This window comes from Drosophila melanogaster, chromosome 2L (genome assembly GCF_000001215.4).
Source record: "Drosophila melanogaster chromosome 2L".
NCBI lineage: Eukaryota > Metazoa > Arthropoda > Insecta > Diptera > Drosophilidae > Drosophila > Drosophila melanogaster.
In genome coordinates, this window is record NT_033779.5 from 17,314,454 (window position 1) to 17,337,673 (window position 23,220).

Consider the following 23,220-nt stretch of genomic DNA (forward strand, 5'->3'; position numbering starts at 1 on the left):
ATACCATTCAAAATAAGTGCATTAGGCATTCAACCAAGTTAAATGGTGAACAAAAACACATGTCGGCAAATCTATCAATGCCAAAACAGACCAATCAATTTATCCGATTTTCCCGCCGACACTTTCCCCATTTCCATCACTCAAAAAGCACTTTAAACCATTTACGTTTCGTCATAATTGCAAATTCCGTTATCAGATCATCACGAATAAACACAGACACTGGCACACAGGAAACATGACCTTTATCAAATCAAACTTAATTCCCATGAAATACGCATCAGCTGCGTGCAACATCGTTGACCTTGCGCCCCATGCAAATCAGCATAAAACTGAAAGCCAGTGAAAATTCCACACAATAACAGGACAAATAAATCGAGAGATAGAGCAAAAAATAAAACACAGCGTGACATGTCATTATTGGGACTTTGACAGGCAAATTCCAAAATTCAAATATTCCAAATCGATGCGATTGGGAGGGCGAACATTGTGGGATCAGTGTCCGTGTGTATTTTGTGGAACTCGGCGAAAATATTTGAATATGTATGGTGAATTGTACTTTTGCATAATTTGGCATGTAAAACATCTACAACAACAATTCGAAGCTAGATGAAAAACGTGCTGTTGGGTCAGAGGGAAAATTATGGAAATATTGCATCATGTGCCGTATGCCTGGAAAATTGTGCGGCTTTTCTATTTTGATTGCAGTTGATTGTTGTTTCAAACATAATACCCTGGTGATTGTGCCTCCCATCGAGCATCGAGTGTTTTCACTCTTTTTCTGCAAAATAGAATTTCGAACTGCATGAACTGTAGAGCTAATAAGTTAGCGGAAGTCAGGCTCTCTAAATTTCATTTAAATTATTCAAACATTATATATTATTCAATTTTAGGTATCAAACATTTTTAACAATTCCTTTTAAGCAATTGCCCTCGAATATCGAGACTGATACGGGGTTTGCTTAGACATCTTGTATTGTGGCTGCACCATAATTATGTATACATGCATGTAAAATAAGAAGTAATACCAAATATGGATTGCACTCATGCAGCAAAGGTTCGGTTTTTTACCTGCCCCACGGCGAGCTCGTTGTTTATGTTTTGGTGTCAGGGAGCAAAGTGCAGTTGCTTGTGTATGCAAATATGCCAAGTTTAGAATGCGATTTCGAGTGCCCGAGCATTATGGCCCATAGCCATAAATGCATGTAATGGTCACTTAAATACAACCAAATATTTCTCTTACTAACGTGCAGTGCTTCCAAGAAATGTAACTATAGTAATACAATTTACGTAAATTGTATTGTTATTGTTTAGCTCCTTTAGCCCTACGCATATGAAACGCACCTTCAATGCCTTTTTACCTTAGCTTGTTGTCAGCTTGCTTACACATTTATCTTGTGCAAACATTTTGTTGTCATATTTATTTATCAACAAGCACCTGAATGCGGCAAACTTCTTTGGCGACGTCTCAAAACAGCGTAACAGAATATAATTCCATTCTCCTTAAAATTTATGTCAGCTGAGATACATACAATACATATGTACTGCGCATATAAGAAAATGTGGAAAATCGGAATGTAATCTCCAGAAAAGTATGTTCGCTTTTGCACAAAATTTAAGGTGAACATACTGGCTTAAAGTTGTCTTCAGGCTTTTGTTTATTTCAATAAAAAAGCAATTTATAAAACCAGGTTCGCGTGATCTGCGACTGAAATTCCCGTTTCCCACCAGCCGCCTACCTGAGTTATGCAAATATCTATGCCGCAACCGAAAAGTGCGTCTGTCATATGGGTCATAAAAGACACTTTTTATTGCTCATTCGACAATATGGCTGCACCCAGGACTCTCCTTTTTTGATGCCAAATCTAAATAATTTGGCAATTTCGTGCTGATTTTATTACAAGCCACAAAAGGGCAGACATTAAATGGTACCTAAAAAATGATAGCCAGCCAAGAACGCAAGTTCCAACGAAGACGTGTCACGGCGATAAGGTTTGATTAAAAATGTCCCATGTCATACATGGCGTATGAGCAATCTTTATCAAGTGCAGGGCAAACAAAAAGTACATTATGTACATTCGTTTAATTAACTTATCTGTCCCCCCTAAAATGCATATTTAGAATAAAGATTTTCTCCGAAATCTCAAGAATTATTTGAAATATTACTTATATAGAAATTAAACAGTTTTCAAGCAAAGCTACAAGAAATTTAATGTCTACGCTAAGTGAAATCCAAATTATTTTGTACAAGCTAGATGTTATAGACACTTTATTTGCTCTTCATTAAAATCAAGCCTGAGTTAAGCATTTTTAAAAGGCTTTTTAACGAAAAAAACTTAACATTTTCATTTTATTGCAGATAAAAATAAATGCTAGAACGTGTTCATAAATTAATTTTATCTCTTCCAGGGAGACATTTCAAGTGACTTTTCATCCTGCACTTCTTTTATTTTGTATCCAAAACTTTTCCCCATCCGGCTGATTAAACTTTGCTACTGCACTTCACTGAAGTGCAAGACAAGATGGAAGAAAAACTGCATGCGGTTGACTTAATTGCAGACATAAATTTATGCCGGTGGGCTACACGAATACCTGGGGCAAAAGACTATAACTTTTTCGGAAAGAAGGAAAATTAAATTTTTAGCAACTGCAACTTTGTTGTGGAAAATTGTTTAATTTGTATGCCATTTAACTAGCAAGGTTCAAACAAATTGAATGCACAAAAGAACATTTTTCAATGATATTTCTTTTTAATTATAAAATAACTTTTAGAAATGTTTTTTTGTTTGGGCCAACAGGCTGGACAGGAATAACAAGTGGCATTGTTACTGCACTCTGTATCTCTGTATCTGGTCGCAATTGATGGCCATGCCGTGTAATTAGCCACAAATTGTTTAGGCCCAGTTGAACAGGACACATTTACTGAACGGAGAAGGGATACATACATGGAGACGGTGATAAGAGAGAGGATGGAGGCGGGAAATGACACGAATGGAGCGGAAACCGAAATTTGTGTGCGCAAAACCAAAAGATGACACAATTTTGGGTTCCACTAAAGTGCTTTGGCTTGGGCATGTATTTTTCGTATCAGAGATGAGCATGTTACATTAACTATTGTACAAAAATCGAAGAGTTAAAGAAAAAGCATTTAATGATTGGGTATTTATGTTATAAAACTGAAAATATTAAAGACATAAATAACAATCACGAGTATTATTTTATGTCGTGAGTCTTCGCTCACGTGGTCAACTCTAGAGTGCATGTTAATCCTCTTCCCCCTTCTCAGTTTGTCCCAGCCCTCGTTTTAGCCACCTATCTACCGCCGCAATGAAGTAGGCTGCCCATGTCCTGGCAAATTAAAATAAAATTTCTGTCCCATTTTTATTTGGTCGGTTCTTTCGGGCTTAGTCTGACCAACAAAATAATTTTTGCGTGTGTGTTTGGGACTTGCAACTTGTCGCCGCAAAATGAATTGAACTTTTATGGCTAATGACGTTGCACGTTGCAAGCGGCATGCTGCATGGCACACGTGTCGTATAGGCAATTACATAACATTTTCCGGGGACTTGTCCAACTTGTAATGCAGAGCGCTACTCCATCGAAGGGAAAAAGTGCAGAAGAAGAGCTGGAAGTGGCAACACATTTTGAGTTTCCACATTTGGGAATAGAAAATAAAAAACTTTTTTTACGAAATGTTTTTTAATATTTAAATATTTAAATTACACAATTTCTTTAAATATAATCTATAATTGAAATATCAGTTCGGATTAACAATCAAAATAGGTTTTATACCACCCATTTTGAGCATAAAACTTGGACCTTTATATTTGCTTTTCGGTTCACAAAACTGTTACGAGATTAAAATTTTGCACATGACTCTGATATTATATTAAACATAAAACAATTTTTGGTATCCAATGAAAATATTTTTGGTCTTCTGCCCTGGCTGGGAAGTGGAGGAAAAATTGCTAATAAATTGCATTGAAATGTTGCGCATACGCAACGTGGCACAAGCGAAAGACAAACAAGTTTGCTCTTCGGCCACATCCTTGCGTCCTTCGTCCTGTCTGTCTCTCTGTGTGCGTAACAGGTGCAGTGTGAACAGCAGAAGATGGAGAGGAGATAGAAACTGAGTTTTGTTGCCGTCTCGACTGCTGCTGCTTTTGCTGTTGATGCTGCCACAACTCAATTTATTTCAACATGTACTTTTGCAACAATGAATTTCACTTTAGTTGCTAATGGATTTCTCATAGAAGGCAGTCGGGTTGCAGTAGTAGTAGCTGTATACTGAAAGAAATAAATTCATTTGTTAAGTTAAGTTAAATAAGAAGTGAAATATTTTGTAAATTAGATTATAAGTAAAATTTTACGAATTGTAGAATTGGAATACGAAAAGTTCTTTTAAAATATTTTACATATACACGAATACAAAAATATAATTATTTTTCTTATTTAAAATTCTTTAATTTTAAGCAAATTAACTTATTGTATAACCAACTATAAGTAATAAGTAATATTAAGTAATAAATGGAGTGATATAAAAGCATTTTTCGAATGATACTTTAAAACTTGTATTTAGAAATAAAATAAGGAAAACATGCTGAAAATCATGATCTTAATAAAAATAAAATTCTTTTTAACGGTGGCTTTTTCCCTCAGTGTGTTGCGTGGTTGTGTTAATATCAGTAGTTGTGCCCGTTTGCCGCCCCGTAAGGTTAAATTTTTTTCGGGTCAGCTGCTAAGGAACTGCGTCGAGTCCTTGTCCTTTCGCTCCTGTCTTCGGTGTCCTTGTGTCTGCGGTAATGCATTTTGTTTGCTCGGCTGCAGCAACGCACCCACAATGACAAATGAAAGTTGACGCACTGCCTTATTGAGACAAACGAGGAGGGACTATAAAAAGGACGACGAGTATACATAAGTGCTGCCTTTTCTGCTCTGGCTATAATCATGCAAATTACCGAAAGGTTGCCACAAAATAAGCACTTTCTCAATCCTGCAGTAGAGTAATTAGAAATGCACCGACGGAATAAGAATGGGCCCAGAGGCAAGACTGCTTTCACCAATTTCTTGTCTATTTTTTTTCTTTCGCCGGCAGGAGAACACTTAATTAATTTTCTTTTAAATTACATTTGCCTGGACACTTGTATCAACATTGTCCTGCCATTGTCCTGCCATTGTCCTGCCCACGACTGATGCTCATTTCGAAGCCGCCAGACCGGCATTCAATTCATTGTTGACTCGATAGAGTAAACTCAGCTCCAGCTCTTGTTTCTGGTCTTATTTCGTTGCTGAAACAGCAACAATTGCATTTGCATAGACTGGCAGGACATTGTTCTTGCAGCTAAGGACACTTGAAGTTGTCTTAGTTTCTGTTTCAGGCTCTCTGCCAATTGCCCGAAAATTCAGTTAACAATTGCGTATTACATGGCTGGCAATTTCGAAAGCATCGGTTTGGGTTAAGTTAAGAAAGGATTGTAAATTCAGCTGGAAAAATAAATGTTTCCAATAGGCTTTGGAGGACTTTAAATACAAATCGTTTGAATTTTAGTTAAATTGATTGCACTAAGGATAAAGAACTCCTTAATTCAGCGATATATTATGTATTGATTTTTCTTATACTAAATAAAAATTTATCAATGGCTTTAGTTGACTTTACTAACCTACTTTTTTGTACTGACTGATCTGCCTTGTTAGCCTCAAGTGTGTCGTAGTATCTTATAATTTCTAATCTTATTCCTGTAATTTGCCCAATCATTAAACGCTTATAGTCCATACTTAAGTGAATTAATAGCGCACTCACTGCAAAACTCTCTCACCCTCAGCTGCATTTAATTTTCACCCATTTTGGGAGACAATTTCAGTGCATTTCACTGCGGGATATTCATCAGACCGCAGTTTCCGCTTGTTGCTCTCCAGGTGATTTCCCCTCCATTCCGGTCTCTTACCGTTGTTGTTGTTGTTGTTGCTTGTGTGTGGCAGGAACCACTTTTGCCGTTGCTGTTATTGTTGTAGCTGTTCTTGCTATTGCTATTGCCATTGCTATTGCTGGTTGGTGGCGACTCCTTAGTTACACATGACATGTGTCAGGTGCAATCAAATACGGTTTCAAAGCTTAAACGCTTTTGGCGCAATGCGTGAGAATTTCAAACGGTTTTCGGTTGCCACAGGAGCAGCCATTGCCTCACGTGTCCCAAATTGTAGGCTCGCAGGGCCATCTCCTCGTATCCCCCGTATTCCAGTCCAATATTTACTTTTGTGGCATTGCTTACTAATTGAATTTATGTACAAAATTTCGAAACAAAAGTTTGTTTGCCTCAAAGGAGGCGAAATGTGGCGAAAGGAGGTTTGTATAAGGTGGGATTTCGAAGAAAAGGCAACACATGTGTGCGATTGAAATCAGTTTTGGCAGTCGCTGCCTTACCATCCCTCCCATTTCCTTGCCACATTTTCACAGCTTCTCTTTGGGGTTTCCCCATTCTACCAAGGACATTTTAAAACAATTTGTTCGCTTAATTTCGAGACATGTAAAGTTTTTTAATTGTGGACAAATTGGCAACAATTTCAAGGGAGCAAAAAGAGAATGCCACAGAGACAAATTTAACTCGACCATTAATTACTCAGTAATATCCAACACATATAAATATTATCTTTAATTAAATACTTAGGGAAAATATGCCCCAAAAATTGCTAAGCACATTGGAATAAAGATAACCATATATTTTATTTTATGTCATCCTTTTACATTTCTTTTCAAACGTGCGTGAAAATCATATACCCCACAGATTTTACACAGAAAGCCGACATTGGAAAGTCGTTGCCAAATTCGGCGTCACATGTTGCACTTCTCAGCCTGCCATAATTGCTCCTAATTGAAATGCGAAACCCGCCACGAAACTGAAGAGAAATGCCAGGCATTCAATTCGAGGCAAAGTTCCCCAATTTGCTTGCAATTATTCAAAGGACTCATGTGTCTTAATATAAATTTATGTTCAAGCGTTGCAACCGAGAAAAATACTAATTTGCACTTGGGAAATGTGAGCAATGTGTGGGTGAGAAAAACCGCAATGGGGAGGTATGTCCTTGTGTTAAATGGGATTTTTATGCAACACCAAGCTGACCACAAGATGCTGCTCACACACACACACACACACTCCCTCACACAGATTGTGGCTTCAACACACGACTCCTGGAGGATTCTATTGCCGTAAAGCTCATTATGGACTCGAGGAAATTGCATCTAACGCTTAATTAATGCTCGGCTTACAACATGCGTCAGCAGACATCAAAAGCATTATTTTCCGGCTGACATTGTTATGGTTCTAAGTTTCCATTGCACTCCACCCCGCCGAGCCCCTTCACTTTCCATGTTTACCCCACTTGCCAATTGTAAACAGAGTCTAGAGTCAACTTTTGTGGCTTGACGTGTTTGCGAGTGCGTTAGATTAAGCTCGACTGAAGCTGGGAAAAGAGCAAAACAAATATGAACAGGGAGTTGGGTAACTGCAAAATAAATTGCAGTTTTGAAAGTGGAATAGTTCTCTAGCTGGAAATAAATTAGCATTACCAAGACCAATTCTATAAGGGAATCCGTAAAACTGAATAGGAAAGTAAATAAGAATGCTTTCAAGCTAATGGTTGATTTTCACTTAAGAATATCATTATCATTATTATTATATCTGAATACCTTTTGAACAAGGCACAAATAGTTTAAAAAAATATTTCAAACATATGAACAAATTGCCATTCCACAATTTACGTTCTAAGAAATCAGCAATACCTTTATCCTCTGACATGAAGTCATATATTAAGACTATTACTAGTTCCTACATTACTGTGTGGACGTAAGGTTTATCCAAGTTGAAATGTCCTTGCAGTGTCCTCATGCTGATGCTGATGATGATGACGATGACTTGGACTTGACTGCAGTGACTTGGCGATGGCTTCTGGGCCTCACTTCCACTTAAACTTAGCGGTGAAGTCGGCCTCGCAAGTGAAAACCCTATGGAAATTGTGTTTTGGGTGCTTTGCGGGGCGGTAAGGAGCTCGGGGGATCCATGTTAAGTGTGTCATTGAGGCAAGGGATTGGTCTGAAATGAGAGGACGAGTTGAACAGAGCATGTCCTTGCCGTCGCATGAACTTTTAATTTACAGCTGCGCCTCTTCTTTTTTTTTCCCTTTTTCCTCGTTGATTTAATTTATTATGCAAATGTTTGCGCGGGCAAGACATCGAGTTGCTCTCGCTTGCCTTTTTTTCATATCATCATAATTTAAGGAGAGAGCTACCGAAAAAATGTAGGCAAACAACTTCTTAGTTATACTCTAAAATTTGCAAGCATGATTTTGTACAATATTATTAGAACTAGCGTTTAAGCTATTATGATAGATTCTAACTTAAAAATCCTAAAGCTATGTTTATAAATCTATCTATATTTTAATAGGTAAAATATGCATTGCAAAACATAAACAAAAGTTTTCATTTGCATTTAATTATAAAATGTTGTCTAGCTATTATACCCTTTAGAAGGGTAACCAAAGCTGGCGCCTAAGTGAGCGCCACAACAAATGACGGCAATGTCAAAATTTTCTCACCTCGATTTTTCATCTCATTTAGAGCAGCCGTAAGACGAAGACATGTGTGTGCTCACTTGTGTTTGTGTTCGGGTTTATCAGTCACATAATGCCAGCATGCTGACATCATAACTTATAACTTGATAAATAACTATATGTGTTATCCCTCTTATCCCTTTTTCGGGAGCTCCCTTTGCAGACAAATGACTTGACTGAAAGCGAGACCCTGAAAATGAAGGGGGTGGAAATGGGGGGTTGAAAAATATTTATCCCTCTGTCATTGTGTGTGTGTTAAGTTTATCTCCATCTTTTTTTGTCTGGAGCGTTTTTCAGCTTCTTTTTCTGTTTGATATTCAGTCACGAGGCTCCATCATTTTTTATGCCCATTTGTTGATTCTTCGTTTTTATCTTTAGTTTCGTAATTACTTGGATAATATTTTGGTGCATACCGAAATATTTAAAAACGGCTCAAGTAATTGTAAGTGTCAGTATAACAATGCAGTATTTCAGTTAAAGATAAATATTTCCTCACATTATTTAAACTGCTCAGTTAAATTTTCCTGCGCTCGTTGATGCGTGGTGGGAAAGTTCAGAGCCAGACAACGTGACGTATGATCGTTGGCATGATATGTGGCCACAATGAACTCAACCTTGCCTTTTCAACGCCCACTCCAATCCCGTTCCACGGCCTTTTTGCTCGCTCTCCACCCATCAGCGGCACATGCCACGAATGTGAATAAAATATTGAAAAATATTTTACACATCAGCTTTGGACATGGCCGAGCTAAAAACAGGTTGCACATGCAGTTAAGGTCCTCATGCATCCTTCAACACAAACAAACGGCCAACACGTACACATACTCCTGTTTTCCTTCTTCAACGTGTATGAGTGCTTGTGAAGGATTCTATGTAATTCAAACACAGTGCATTATATCAGTTTTAAATGGGCGAGTACCTTCAAATGGATACGATTAGCTCAATTGAAGCAGAAGCAAAATATAGCACAATAAATATTTAATACATATATATCCAAATATTGTTTAAGCTATACTGGACTATCCGAAAGCTGGCAAAGAAATATGAACAATATTATTTTCGTAATGTGAAAATAGTCCATTTGAGACCGAGTGAAAGTCTTCTGGCTGAATTCTGGTAGCCAAGTTTAAATGAGCCCTGGGCCGAGATTTGACCTGGCCAACTTTTAATCCGTCTGATATAAGTGACTCGGGCGGAAAACAATGCACTACGTAGTTATAAAATATGCAGAAACATTAAAATGTTTTTTCACTACTCTTCGAGGGTAGTGGGAACTAATGAAATGAGTTAGTTATGCTCGGGGATTGTGCATTTTCCGAGCATTTTTCATAATTGCCCGTTTCAAAGGCAAATGAAAATTGCCAAACAACAGGAAAGTTTTCCCTTAACCCCAATGGATATTGCGATACTTTCAATAGACGTAGTAAAAAGGGGGCGGCAAAATAAACAGTATTAAAAAGTTTCCATTCTAGTTCAGTCACTGGCTCGCACTCTTTCTCTTAATGGAATCCACTTAAATGTGTTTTCCAATTAAAAAACTTTTTTCCTACACTTGAACATTTTCGAGCATGTGCGAAAATCTTTTATGCGAATTGCATTCGGCATAAGGCAACAGTCAGGGAAAGAGAGAAGGGGTGGCAAAAACGAGAAGTCCGCCACAGAAACCTAATGAAAAGTGATTACAAACATGATAGATAAATGCTGACTTGCCACAGCAGACCGAGACTACTCGGTGTTCGCCTCCATTCAACACTCCATTTCGCCGGGACTTTTTCCTCTCCAGTTCAGTTTCTTGAGCAGAACATCTTTCGGCTTGGCATTTGCCACTAAATGGTCAAATAAACTTTTTGGCACTGCTATCGCTGTAATGAACTTCTTAAGAGCTTTTCCCTTCTACCCCTCTCTCTCTCTCACTCTCTGCCATTGTCGTTCGCCCCTATCTGGCTTTAAACTTAATGAAAATCCATTAAAAAGTCCCACATTGTTGTGGCATCGCCCGGAATTATCTTACTTTCGTGAGTCTGCCTCTCTATCGCTTCTCCGATTCTCCCAGCATTTCTCTTCTCGGTGTCGCGCACGTGCTCAACGTGACGTATGCGTAATGTGCTTCTGCATGACTTGAGTTGTGCGCTAGTGGTTTCTTTTACCTTGCAGCGGGCCATTTGCCAACCATCCACCGAAAATTGCAGCCAAATAAGCCAAATGGCTGAACAGGTTCAAGGCGAAAGCAGATTAATCGTAAAAAATAGATCAAGAAAACAAGAAGAGATTTACGAGTGGGTCCAAAATCATTTGAAGGCGTAAACGCTGAAAGTCAAAAGCAATATCAAAGGACCCAATATTAAAATGTTTTTTATTGTTTGATTATTCTTAGAAGCATAACTTTAAGGCAAAGTATATTATTAAGGAATCTGTATATTTTACAAGGACACCATTTTCGACCTTTCAACAAATTTTCTGGCCAAAGTATCATAAAGCCAACGGGAAGCTCGGAAATGCTCCAAGTGAATATTGAATATATGTCCAAATGCTTGAAAGGCAATACCGCCATTTTTTTACGCACCATTTCAATATTTTCGAGCAGACTTTAGGGGCTTTCAGTTACACACTTCTCCTCGCACACCCTTAAAAACCTTTTGCACAGATTCAAGGATCAAAAACAAAGGGCGAATCATTCACTTTGAAGCTGCTGTAAGCACCCTGAAGTGTCCTTTTCGTCGGCCATTTCACCGGAATCGTTTTCCCAAGGTATGAGATTTAAATCAATGAAACACACATAAAACCAATAAAAAACTTTAAAGCCCTAAAAATGTCAAATGCATTTGGTATCCAACGTATGAAATATGAAATTGTTTTTCCCAGGACAAGAAGATTGGAAAAAGGCAAACAAGCAGTCGTAAGCTGCAATTTATTGAAAAAAAGGACACAGCAAGTTGTATGTCTTGCAGTGAATTTAGCTCATTTTTAACTTTTGGGTCAATACATTGATAAATATTTCGTATTTGTCGAGTAAATATTGGCCAGATTTCCGAACAAGGTAAAAGCTGATATCGCATAAATTTCGTAACTTTTGTTTAACTTTTGCAAGAGCCCTCTCAAGCTGCTCAAGGACTTTAAGAGAAGTACAAACTTCGAAATGGCAATCTCGTTTAGTTCGTATCTTCTGGCCCTCATAACGATGGCAAACATGCCACCTTGCCATCACTCCCCTATACTCAATCTCATTTCGGCATAATCGAACCGCTTGCCAGGTATATCCCCTCCATCGCTCTGTCAATATTGATGCTGATGCATTGCCAAATACCGCTGAAGATGTCGCTAAACTGTTGCACTCAAGGTAATCGAGGCGAGGGGCTCGGAAAGTTAAGCGAGACAAGCGGAAATGACAAACAGTGCAGCGGACAAGGACACCAATGCAACTTGCATGCCAAAAGCATACCCAAACCAACCTGGCGTCGAAGGACACTGCCCGAAATGGACTGAGACGTAAAATGAGTGGAGATGGAAATATTCACCATGTTAAAGTAAAAAGGAGAAGCTGACAGCGAGTAATTCAAAACTGGCTTATATAAAGGTGATACTTATGACCAAACCTAAGCGCCCTATATATACATATTTGTATATAACCATATAGTAACTCGACTTTACCTGCTTCCTCTTAGTAACAAAATACCCTCACATTTTTGTCAGTGCTTCCATTCAACTGACACTTGGATCCTTTGCTGCACAGTGTAGTTTCGTTTGGCCTGCGCAACCTGACCCCAAAGACATTGCCAAAGGGTAGCTACGCCGCAGCCCCATGGCGCCAATGCTCCACCCATTGAAGGGACACCCCGTCGCGGAACCGCAGAATCTGCTCTTCCTTGGCTAACCTGAGACAGGTACAACACTCACAGCTGCAAACACAAAACATCCACACTCAGGCACACAGGAGGCTCAAGAGTTTCAGGTAAATTTACTTTAATCACTGTTAAGTGCAAAGGGTGGGTGATGGGTAGAAGGGGTGGTGAGGTGGGGGTGGTCGGAAGCGGGCAGCGAAGAGAGCAAAACACTTCAAAGAACGGACTGGCTTTTGTGTTATGGTAATTACTGGTGTCACAGCAACAACAACAACAACAACAGCAAAAGCGAAAAATTCACACAGAAAAAAAGTACCTGCCCGCTTTTATTTTAATTAAGTTGAATATAATTTGCACGTCGCTAAAACAAAAAGAATGGATAACATTTGTAGTTACAGAATCAGAATTTCGATACCAATATTATGTTTTCTTGAACAACAAACTTTCTTTAGATTAAACGCGTAATTCAATTAACTGAAATCAAGTGGACAAAAAGCTTTTCTGCAATACCAGCAATTGTTTTCGTATGAAGAAATTAACAACCAATATGAGTGAGTTTTAGCTCTGTGTACAGCAGCAACAGCTATGGAAAAAGTCACAGCTTTGAGTGCACACTCGTATATCCTTTGAGCGGCTTCCTGCGTACCCATGCGACGAACGCCGTCCCTTTCCCGCCAGCCCCTAAGCCATCCATCCTCACCTTAGCTTGAAATTAAAAACCAACAGTGGCCAAGGCCCAGTGGAAAGTGGAAAGTCTCAGTGCCCGCTTAACCTACAATAACAAGCAAAGTCTTGTTGACATTTTCCCCATAATTACCCGTGCGCAAAGTGAAACCAAATTGTTGATTTTATTTTGCATTATGGGAGTCGTTTTTTTTTTTTGCCATCGTCATCCGCATTTTAAATTATATGCCAGGGAGCTTACTGCAGTTCTTTGATAGCTAAAAGCTGCTGAAACTTCATTTATTCTGTTTGTCACCGAGGAATTTGACATTGGTTCGGGCCTCACAAGAGCTCCAGAATTTAACATAGATTGGGGTTTCACATGATTGCTGGTTTAACATTACTGTTAAACATTAACATTACTGTTTAACATTACCTGTTGCAGGCCCGTAACATTGCCTGGAATGTCTTACCCCTAAGAAGAGTTCATTCTGTGGAAGTTACAGGGGTTGTTCCGGCTGTAAGCTAGCAGGGAATGTTGTCACAGGTTCTCCTCTTAATCGGACTTCTGTTAGGCCTCCTTCTGTTAATTTAGCAGATGTCCTTTACAATAATGAAGGGAGGAGATGCAACCTCATTGCCATACTGTTGACATTTATGTCCCCTTCTCCCTGCTAAAACAATTTCATACGTTTTTATTTTGACTTCATATTCTAAATAAATAATAAACACTTTTTCAATATATCCATTCTTGAATTAAAGCAACTTAGCAACAATTAAATATTACCCTTAATTCAGCAGACAAGATTTTTGTACACTTTGTTAAACGATTTTATTTATGGAGTCCAAATTATTAAATTAATCAGCCGTAACAATAGACACCCTTATTTGCAGTAATTTTAATTAATTAATAAAAATGAACTGTAAAGTGTTCTATTTTAGACTGAAATGAAAATTCCCCAAAAACCAGGATAATAAAAGTATAACATGTACAATAGAGCATAGTGGTATAAGCCACTGCTAGCGGAAATGCATTTAAAAATTATACGAAGAGGCGGCAATGAAGGTGGGTACGTGTGTGTTACGCACAGAAACCCCAAACGGATCAGGAAAAACAGATGGGAAAGGTGGTGGAGCGTCATGAGTGGTATCCTACCAAGGGTGGACCACCCGCTGCCGTATCCATATTTGCATAATGGCTGTGCTGTTTCAAAAACTTGCTAAACACTCTTGATAGACAAGATAAAACACAGTGCTTGCCATTTTTGCGCATAATTTATGTTGGGCGGAGCATTCTCGGCAGGACGTCGGAAGAAGAAGCTGTGCATTTTTCACCTTCTCCGTGGGCGGCTCTTTTATGCGGGCGTGTCGTAGGATTCCGACTCCATGCAATGATTTCACTTATTTTAATTAGTTCAACATTTTCCAGCTGCGAGATTTTTGCGGCTTACACGTGGAACTGCCTCATTGTGCACTGGTCCTCGGCATTAATTAAGTGTACGAATTTTCGGGATAATCATCACCCTTTGCATACATCTCATATATGGGATTCCGCTTGCTTGGTAAGTGACACTAGGCGTTTTGAGCCCAAGCATCTGGTATGAACTTCAATAAATTAGTAGCTTATACTAAAATGTTTCGTTGAGCATATTAAATCAGCAAATAATATTTACTTTGTATTGAAAAGAAACAATAATTAAACTGGCAATTTTTCAAATATTTCTGGTAGCTCTTTAATAATTAATCTTCGATTAATTGCTGGTTCTATTAACCAATTGTATAAATTACACACGTAATAAAAAATGCCAAAGAATGAGAAAGAAAAGAATTGATATTATAAATAAATGTTGTTTGACCGCTTAAAAAAAACCATTTAAAAGGCTGCAAAACTTGAAACGCACAGGAATAACTTTCGATAAGTTTGGTTATTCGCCTGTTTGATTTTGATTTTATTTGGCATTATTCTGTGTCAAGTTCATTTCACAGCCATGTTTCTATGCACGCCGAACAATGAAGGCGAGGGCATATTTATTTTGATTGAAAAATAAATTGAATTGATGAATTTATTATGAAAGCATAGACGGGCGACACAATGGCATTGGCAACGCTTCCTAGTCCCAGTCCTTACCATCCCACGCACTCTGCTGCCACTGGCAGGCATCTCCAATTTGGTGCAGTGAAAATTTACAATATTATTTCACCCCTCCAGCCATGCCGAAACTCCTCCCTTTGACACTTGCACAAAGCAAACTTAAAATTTGATGATTTCTCGTTTGTCGCCGCTCTTGGCTCTATTCAAGCCGAAGTAAGGCCAATGAATATTTACTTTAAGCGCCTTATACGATGCTTTTTATATGCAGATTTGTGTTTACAAGCCCGCCCAGCCGAATAAACATTGAGCCACTTGTACAACACGTGTAATTCCATCGAGTTTATTTGCCTAATCACAAATTCAATATGGCAAAGTGTATTGGAACAAATGCGAAGTGCTAAACATATTTTTTGGCCAAAATGTCTTCTCACTTATGTTTATCGCATTAATGACAAAAGCTGTCGCCTTGGGTAATTGGTTTTCGAATTTGAAAGTAGGCCATTTTAGAAAGTGTTTTATAAGTCTGGTGAGTTTATAATTGGCAGTCATATAAAACCAATCTCAAGAAACTTTTTTATTAGCTGCGAATGCACTAAAACAGCAAGCTTCGATATTATTGAATTTTTGGAATTTTATACTCTGGCCTTCTGCATATATTGACCAACTCAATGACCTGCAGCTACTACAAAATGTTGCAGTTCAAAAGGCTACAACAGCTGCAACAATAATAACAATATCAAGTGTGCGTACTTTATGACTTGACCTGAACCAGTTGTTGACATTTTGTAGTCTGCACACTAACCATGCAAACTATAAATATATATATAAAATATTTGCAAGGGAATGCTATTTAAAGTAACTGAAAGAACTAAATGGATATGCAATAATTTATAGCCATCGAGTGTAAAATACCTACATAAACCTAAGCTTATATGTATTCTTTTTGTTCCCTTTTTTTATTTTTTAGTGGTCTTGAACAAAGTCCTTTCATCTGGTCAATGTTAATAGTCACTTTTATTTCAGCTGAAGCATTTGTTTATGCATGAATTTTCCGAATCTTTCTTAGCCCTGTGTAAGTCTCTGATTTTGCCTTACTTTTGAGTAAATAATTGTTGTGGTTAAGTGAATTAAAATTGCTCCGGCCATTTTCGTATTTACAGAAGCGAAATAAAGTATTTGAAAATTGTGCTCTTCCGTTTTGTGTTTGCATTTTAAACTGTTAACTTTGATCCTTGAACTATGCTGAAGGAACTACAAGAATCCAGCAACAATGATGCAACTAAAACGTGTTTGTTGTAATAACATTTGTGCTTCCTTTTTCTCCATTTGGCCAGACGGCTTTTGTTGCCTTTGCTGGTTGCAGCAGCTTTGTTGATGTTGAATTTTGCAGGGAAAATGCGCTTAAAATCTTTACTTATGGTTTCCCAAGGCAAACACACAGACTTCCAAGGAGACAGTAAAAATCTCAGCAGGGGGAGACTGAAAATTGTTATAGAGCGGTCGGGGCGTTGTTCAAAATGTGCAAAAAGGGTGGTGAGCAAACACATATTGCGCATATGCCATGTTAACCGAAAGCTTGGCTCCATTGTCAACAGCTGTTTGCTGTCTTAGTCCTGGTCACGGCTCCCCTGATCCTCTGTCTTCCCTCTCTTTCTCCGGCCGTTCAACCTCTCTGTCGCTCTGTGCGCTCCTCTATCTCTCTAGCTCTTTCTGTCCAAGTTTTTAATGACAAATGACATGAGCTGTGGACGGTCTCTGGCTTCTCTATTAGACTCGAGCCCAGATTACACTGTAAGCAATAGTAATTACTTCGTATTATTTTTTTAAAAAATTCGATGATTCCATATCTAAAAATTTGTAGCAAATAAATATTTAATTTTTAATTTGTATACATTTTTATGTTTTTCTCAGTGTAGATACGTTCTGCACAGATTCTCCCATCTTTCTCTTCGTCATTGCTTGCATTGCTCTTTCCTGCTTCCATATGCATAGATGAATAACCTTCCCTCAACCCGCAAAAAAAATGTAATGAAACATAAGAGACAACAACAACAACAGCAGCAGCAAGTTTTGAAGATGTCTTGTCCTGCATCCTGCATGTGTGTGAGTGCGGTCCTGTGACAGTATGCATAAATTGTCTAGAGGAAGACAGCTGAGATTGATTTGCAGGCGACAGTTGCTAGTTGCTGCTGCTGTTGCTGCTGCTAATGTTGATGTTTTCCCTGACGTTGTTGCTGCACCCATGTTGCAGTTGCTAATGCTGATACACACAGAAAAAATTGATGACAAATTCAATAACACCATTTTTAGTGGCGGAAACATTGCTTTATACATTATGTCACATTACAAGCAAATTAATTTTTAAGTAATTTGTCATTAAAAAGATTAAGGTTTTAACATATAATTGACACCTACAAGAAACATATTTTTTTCATTAAAATTTAAACACTTCTATGTTATAGAAAAACCTCAAAAGAATATATTGTAAGCAAACAATATTGCAATCATATTTAATAAATTTATATATACATTTATTTAGGTTCCCTTTTGAAATTTCTTTGAATACAAAACAGTTTGGCCTCAAATTCATTGTTCATTTAATTACTCCTTTTTTGCTGTGGTCCGCTTGTTGTTATTCTAGCACACTTCCCGCATCCCTTGACCAACATTGAAATTAGAAAATTTAAATTCACATGCTTTCCATTGCCGCCTGAAAATGTTTTCATTTCATTTTATTCATTTTTCACTCAAGTTATTTTAAGCAACAAGAAACAAGCGAAGCCGTAAAAGAAAGTCGAAATTTGCATTTGCCAAGCAATTTCAATGGAATTTAACTTGGACAAGATATGAGAGAAAAATGGGAATAAAATTGATTAAATTGTCTGCAGTTTAGCCAGTAAATTCAATAGACACCCCAGCCCGTTTGCCTTCACACTATCAGCCGGGGAAATTATTAAAAAACGATTTTGTGGCAAGAGCTACGGGGCGGGGTTGTAAATAGGGCTCTTGCCACATCGTTGGTTTTTATGGTTTCGCGCACGCACAGAACTTTTGCGAAAACAGGCAGCACCACCAATCGCAAAAGGAGCAACAAGACCCACACCAAAGCCAGTTACTACCAGCAAACAACATCGGCAACTTTCTCTCTTCGAAAGTTCCCAGCTTAGTTAGTAGGAAATGTTCATTATGTTCGGTAATCATTGGTAACGAGGGGAGCCATTTGTTGTTCTCATGAAATAAAATGAAATACATTGAAACAAATGTAGAATGTATTATTTTTGTTAATATAGTTTCTAGATTATATTTCAATTTTTAGTTTATTATATATATTGTTTATATATATAGCATATTATATTAACTGCTACACTTGTACAATTATTCCAATATTTTGTACATTGCAGTATTTGCATCTGAACGTCAGCAACATTCTGCACACCGGCTGCATTAGGGGCAGCAATTGCATTTGAGGTTTCAGCCATTATTCTGAAACACCAACAGAAAACTTTTAACCAAACTTTCGGAGTAGGCCACACCGAACCGCAGGCTTTCCCAATTCAATTGGTGGTTAAAGACTGAACAGCCGAACGAATATGCAGGCGAGCCAAATCAGAGAATGAAAATGCCTTTCATGCGGTGCAGGACTAACGAGAGGAGGGGATAATAAACCCAGGCCGAGTGCCACATTAAGTGGCACATAATTGCTTAATCTCTGCGGCTCTTACACGACATTGTAATAATTTATTTGACAACACCCGTCCGCCCCCCAACCCTTTTCGGGTAGCCCAGAGACACGAAAATTAAAACGAAAATTTTTCAGAGCCGAGACAACGACGACAACGTCAAGGCAAATTATGCAGTCAGCATGTCCCCGGGCAGGACTGTAAAAAGGGGTTAACAATACAACAATTTTCATTCCACTTTTTCTCTTTTTTTGGTGAGGGTCAGTAGAGGATTTATGGTTAGCCCAGAAGCGGCTGCTAGTCGGCATGAATCAGAATTCAGCTGTGGGGCCAGGTCTCTAGCCAACAGGGACTAGAGTTTGCAGTTTCGAGTTCACATTTTTGTGCAATTTTTGTGAGGATAACTTAAGCCGGTCGAACTGAAACATTGAGTATACGTAATATATGCAAAAGGAGTGCTAACGAGAAATCATCGTTGTTCAAAAACGTATTGACCATATCGAGCAATGTCTAAAAGTTTCCTTAGCCATTGAGACTGATGAATAAGTTTCTAATTAAATTATTAATTAACCAAATGTGCCAGTTTTCAGCGACGTGTTGAGTGTCAATTTTAGGACTTATCACTAATTACGTCTGCTTCTTTAAAAGGAAACAATAACACAAGTGCATTTCTATGTCATCTACATACATGGACATCGAAGTGAGTCTATTTACACCTAATCAATGTAATATTGAAATGAAGTTGACACACACGGGTGCACTGCACACACATTGACATAGAAATAGGATGTCTTGAGTTTGCTGTTACCTCTGTTTATGAAAGTGCACTTGTGTGCGTTTGCGTTACTTACAAATATGCTGCATAATTGCGGGCGCATTTGGAAGATTAATGGATTTTAATTAGAAAACGACCAAATAGGCAGCCGGAATCTTTGGCATTGGCGACCATAAATTTACCAGCTCATGATTGATTGATTGACCAATGCTTGCTCTATTATCATAATATTAAATAATCTGTATCTGGTGCCGAACATTACTGGCCATTTAAATTCCGGCTTTTGGTTTAATGATAGCAAGCGACTGCATTGGGTTGGTTTTTAATATCGGCTGTCTTGCTTTTGAGTTGTTTACCTTCCCCATATCCATTGCTCTTCCTTATTCCATCATTTAATTACAAAATCAAAAGCTGTCAACACATACACTGAAAGTATATTGAAATTTAAATTTATTTGAATTTAATTTGCCAAGCGATAAAACATGACTTACACCGTTAATGATATTCAAATATAATTATATTTTAATTTTCGAGTAACATTTATCTTGCTAAGGTCACTAGGGTCTTAACACAATATTTTCTGCAGTGTAACCCCAACGACGGTATTCTTTTGAACGAATTTTCCGATGCTCTGCGTGTGACAGGCGGATGCCTAAGGCGTTTATCTATGTAACATGATGATATCGCTTTTTTGCCTTTTCCCGCTTTTGACGTGGGCGTGGCACAGACACCCACACACGCAAATTTACACACGCACACTTAGCAAGTGCCGACAGGAGTATAAAATATTCAACCAACGCTGCCGTTGCACTTTTGATATATCGTTTCGAGTATGTGTCGCGTTTATTTACACAAACCGAACTTCCAACGGAGTCGGAAAAGTTTCGGAAACCCGACACAAAAAGCAGCAGCGAAAAAGTGGCTAAAAACCATGTTCATATTTTCAATATGATGTCATGTCAATAACAGTTACCAGTATATTACCACTCACTGCTTTTTTTTTATTTTTACCACCCACTTTTCCCACACACCAGCGTCTGCATACCTGAAAATATCAAAGGCATGGAGAAATTGATGTTATATTAAGTTCCCAGGAGCTTAAAACGTGGATCCTCCTGCAATGCGCTTCCAATTGAGGGAATGTCTGCTGCAAGATAGCAACCAGGACGAGAACGAGTTGCAATTCTTTTAGACTTGATGAGCTCAGGGAATTTTCTTCAGGGAATGAACAGGTTTGTTGCCTAATTATCGAGTAAATCCAGCTAAAAATAAATTACAGAAAATCGTTAACTATGATTTGAATTACTTGTAAATGCATAAAACTAATTAAAAACCAAATCAAATTGGCGTCGGCAAAGTAACGGCAGCTTAGCTCCCAGAAGTCAAGGGTTTGCGTTTCTATTCTTAAGAATATATTTTTAATTACCCATTAAAATTATATCTGATTTGATAAATAAATCATAGAAATGTTTTCTATGTAAAGATATGATATGTAAAAGCAAAGACACTAGAATAACAAGATGCGTAACGGCCATACATTGGTTTGGCACTATGCAGCCACTTTTTTGGTGACGGCCAAAATTGCTCTCTTTCTGCTCGCTCACGCTGAGAACATAAGAAATCTAAAAATAGAATTTGCTTGCTTGTGTGAGTAAAAACAAGAGACGAGAACGCGTATATGTGTGCGTGTTGTGCTAGAAGACGATTTTCGGGCCGAAATCAATTCTGATCAAAGAAATGAATTTACATTGTACATATTAGAGTAGTTTTTTGCCAATTTCGTAGCAATATGATGAAATAAAATAATTTTTAAAAATTCGCGCCCTTCTTATTATAATTTTAAAGCTGTTTAAATTTGTTTGTTAAAATCGCCGCTCGAATTATCTACCGTTTACACATTTATATTTATGTTTAATTCTAATTTGTCCCTCATCTGACAATTTTTTAAAAGCTAAATATTTTTTTTGAAACACTTTTAATGTTAATGTTACATCATATTAAGTCAAATGATTTAATAAATATACTAAATAATTAAATATGATAACTGTTTATTGCAAAAGTAATATCAAAGACACTAGAATTATTCTAGTTTCTTTGCTTTGGTCATATTTTGAGGCACGAAGTGCGGACACAAGCACTCAACAATCATTGCCTTATTAATTTTTCACACGTCGCAAGATGAATACTCTAATGAGAAATATTCTTATATAAAGTCATTTTTGAAATTTATTTTTGTGATAATATGTACATAGATTTGGCTATTTCTAACCTATTTTCAAATAATAATAACGTTAAGGCAATGCAAAACAAGAATTTTTCGCATGGTGCCAATTGATCAAAAATAATATAGATTTAAAGTCTAAGAACTTCTACGGTGAAGGGCATATTTTGTCAAATTTACAATGCATGAGCATACGTGTGCACACATAAAGTTGTCTGCTATCACTGTATGCGTAGAAAAGAGCGGTTCGCTGTAGCGCTCTTCGCTCTCTCGCTCTCTAACAAAAATTCGAGAGAGCCTGGAGCCACCTCTAGAGCCACGGCCAAAAAATTGTGTGCCAAAAAATCGTATGGCGTTACGCATCTTGTTATTCTAGTGTCTTTGGTAAAAGTATAGATGTGCAACTAAAACCCTTTTTTTTTGAGCCCAAGTCGGCAATCAACTGAATGGGAAGAAAAAAGCGCCCATCAAGAAGTGTTTGAAAAGTTGATCAAAAGCAGCAGACTTGCTTACCGTTAGGACCTCCAATAGAGTTTTGCACCTTACCAACGATTACTTGTTGTATTTTTCACAAACGCACCGTTTGCCAAAGGACCGCCGTTTGTCAGCCACAAAGTGGGAAACGCTACAAGCGCCAAATATTTCACAAACACCAACGAACACCAAAGAAAGGCACAAGTGAGAATCCAGTTGCTGGAACTTACATAGTTACAGTAAAAAAAAAAGAAGAAAAAAGATAATAAACATATAATTATTGTAAAGTTTATTGACTGAGATATATTTATTCTTAGAAAAAGTGTACATATGGAACCATATTATTGCCCAACTTAAAACAATGTTCTTCAGCATAGCCATCGTACAATTTTTCGTGATTTGATAGTAGTGTAGGCTTGTTTATTTGCATCGCCCAAACAGTTCGTTTCAAGGCTAGCCAACGGGAAAACTAGAGAAGCGGGGGATGCAAGATTTTCCTTTTTTTTGGACGGCAGCCAAAAGAAAAGCGCAACACAAATACGCATATCAAATTTCTTACCAGCGCAAACAGCAAACGGAGAAAAGCGTAGAGCCGAAGCGAGAGAGAAAGTGTGTAAATGCAGGACATTTCGAAAAAAAAATGGAGGAGCTCACACACACGAACACACACGAGTTGCATTTAAATGTGTTTGTGTGTGTCCGCACTCAAAGGACTTTTGACTTTGCGTGCAACTGAGCATATGAGCGTGATTTCTGCATTTGAGCTTTGCTGGGCATAAACGAAAGTGTGGCAAGGGGATTCAAAGGATGCCCAGGGCCTGACTGTCCAGTTTGGATTCATCTCCGCTTTCCTCGCCCCTTGACTATGCCACTCT

At 38.0% G+C, this 23,220-nt stretch overlaps 1 protein-coding gene and 1 long non-coding RNA gene across 2 annotated transcripts, besides 1 other annotated feature; both read right to left on the reverse strand.

Moving 5' to 3' along the window:
• Positions 1-4,623: 4,623 nt before the first annotated feature.
• On the reverse strand, positions 4,624-4,855 carry lncRNA:CR45696 (long non-coding RNA:CR45696). The gene has a single exon (NR_124325.1). It is a non-coding gene; the product is annotated as a long non-coding RNA:CR45696 (long non-coding RNA).
• A 941-nt stretch (positions 4,856-5,796) lies between these two features.
• On the reverse strand, positions 5,797-6,259 carry CG45691 (uncharacterized protein). The gene has a single exon (NM_001299082.1). It carries the CDS (start codon positions 6,075-6,077, stop codon positions 5,865-5,867), a length of 213 nt encoding a protein of 70 aa, NP_001286011.1. The 5' UTR covers positions 6,078-6,259; the 3' UTR covers positions 5,797-5,864.
• Positions 6,260-21,149: 14,890 nt separating this feature from the next.
• Positions 21,150-22,255: a mobile genetic element.
• Between the last annotated feature and the right edge of the window lie 965 nt (positions 22,256-23,220).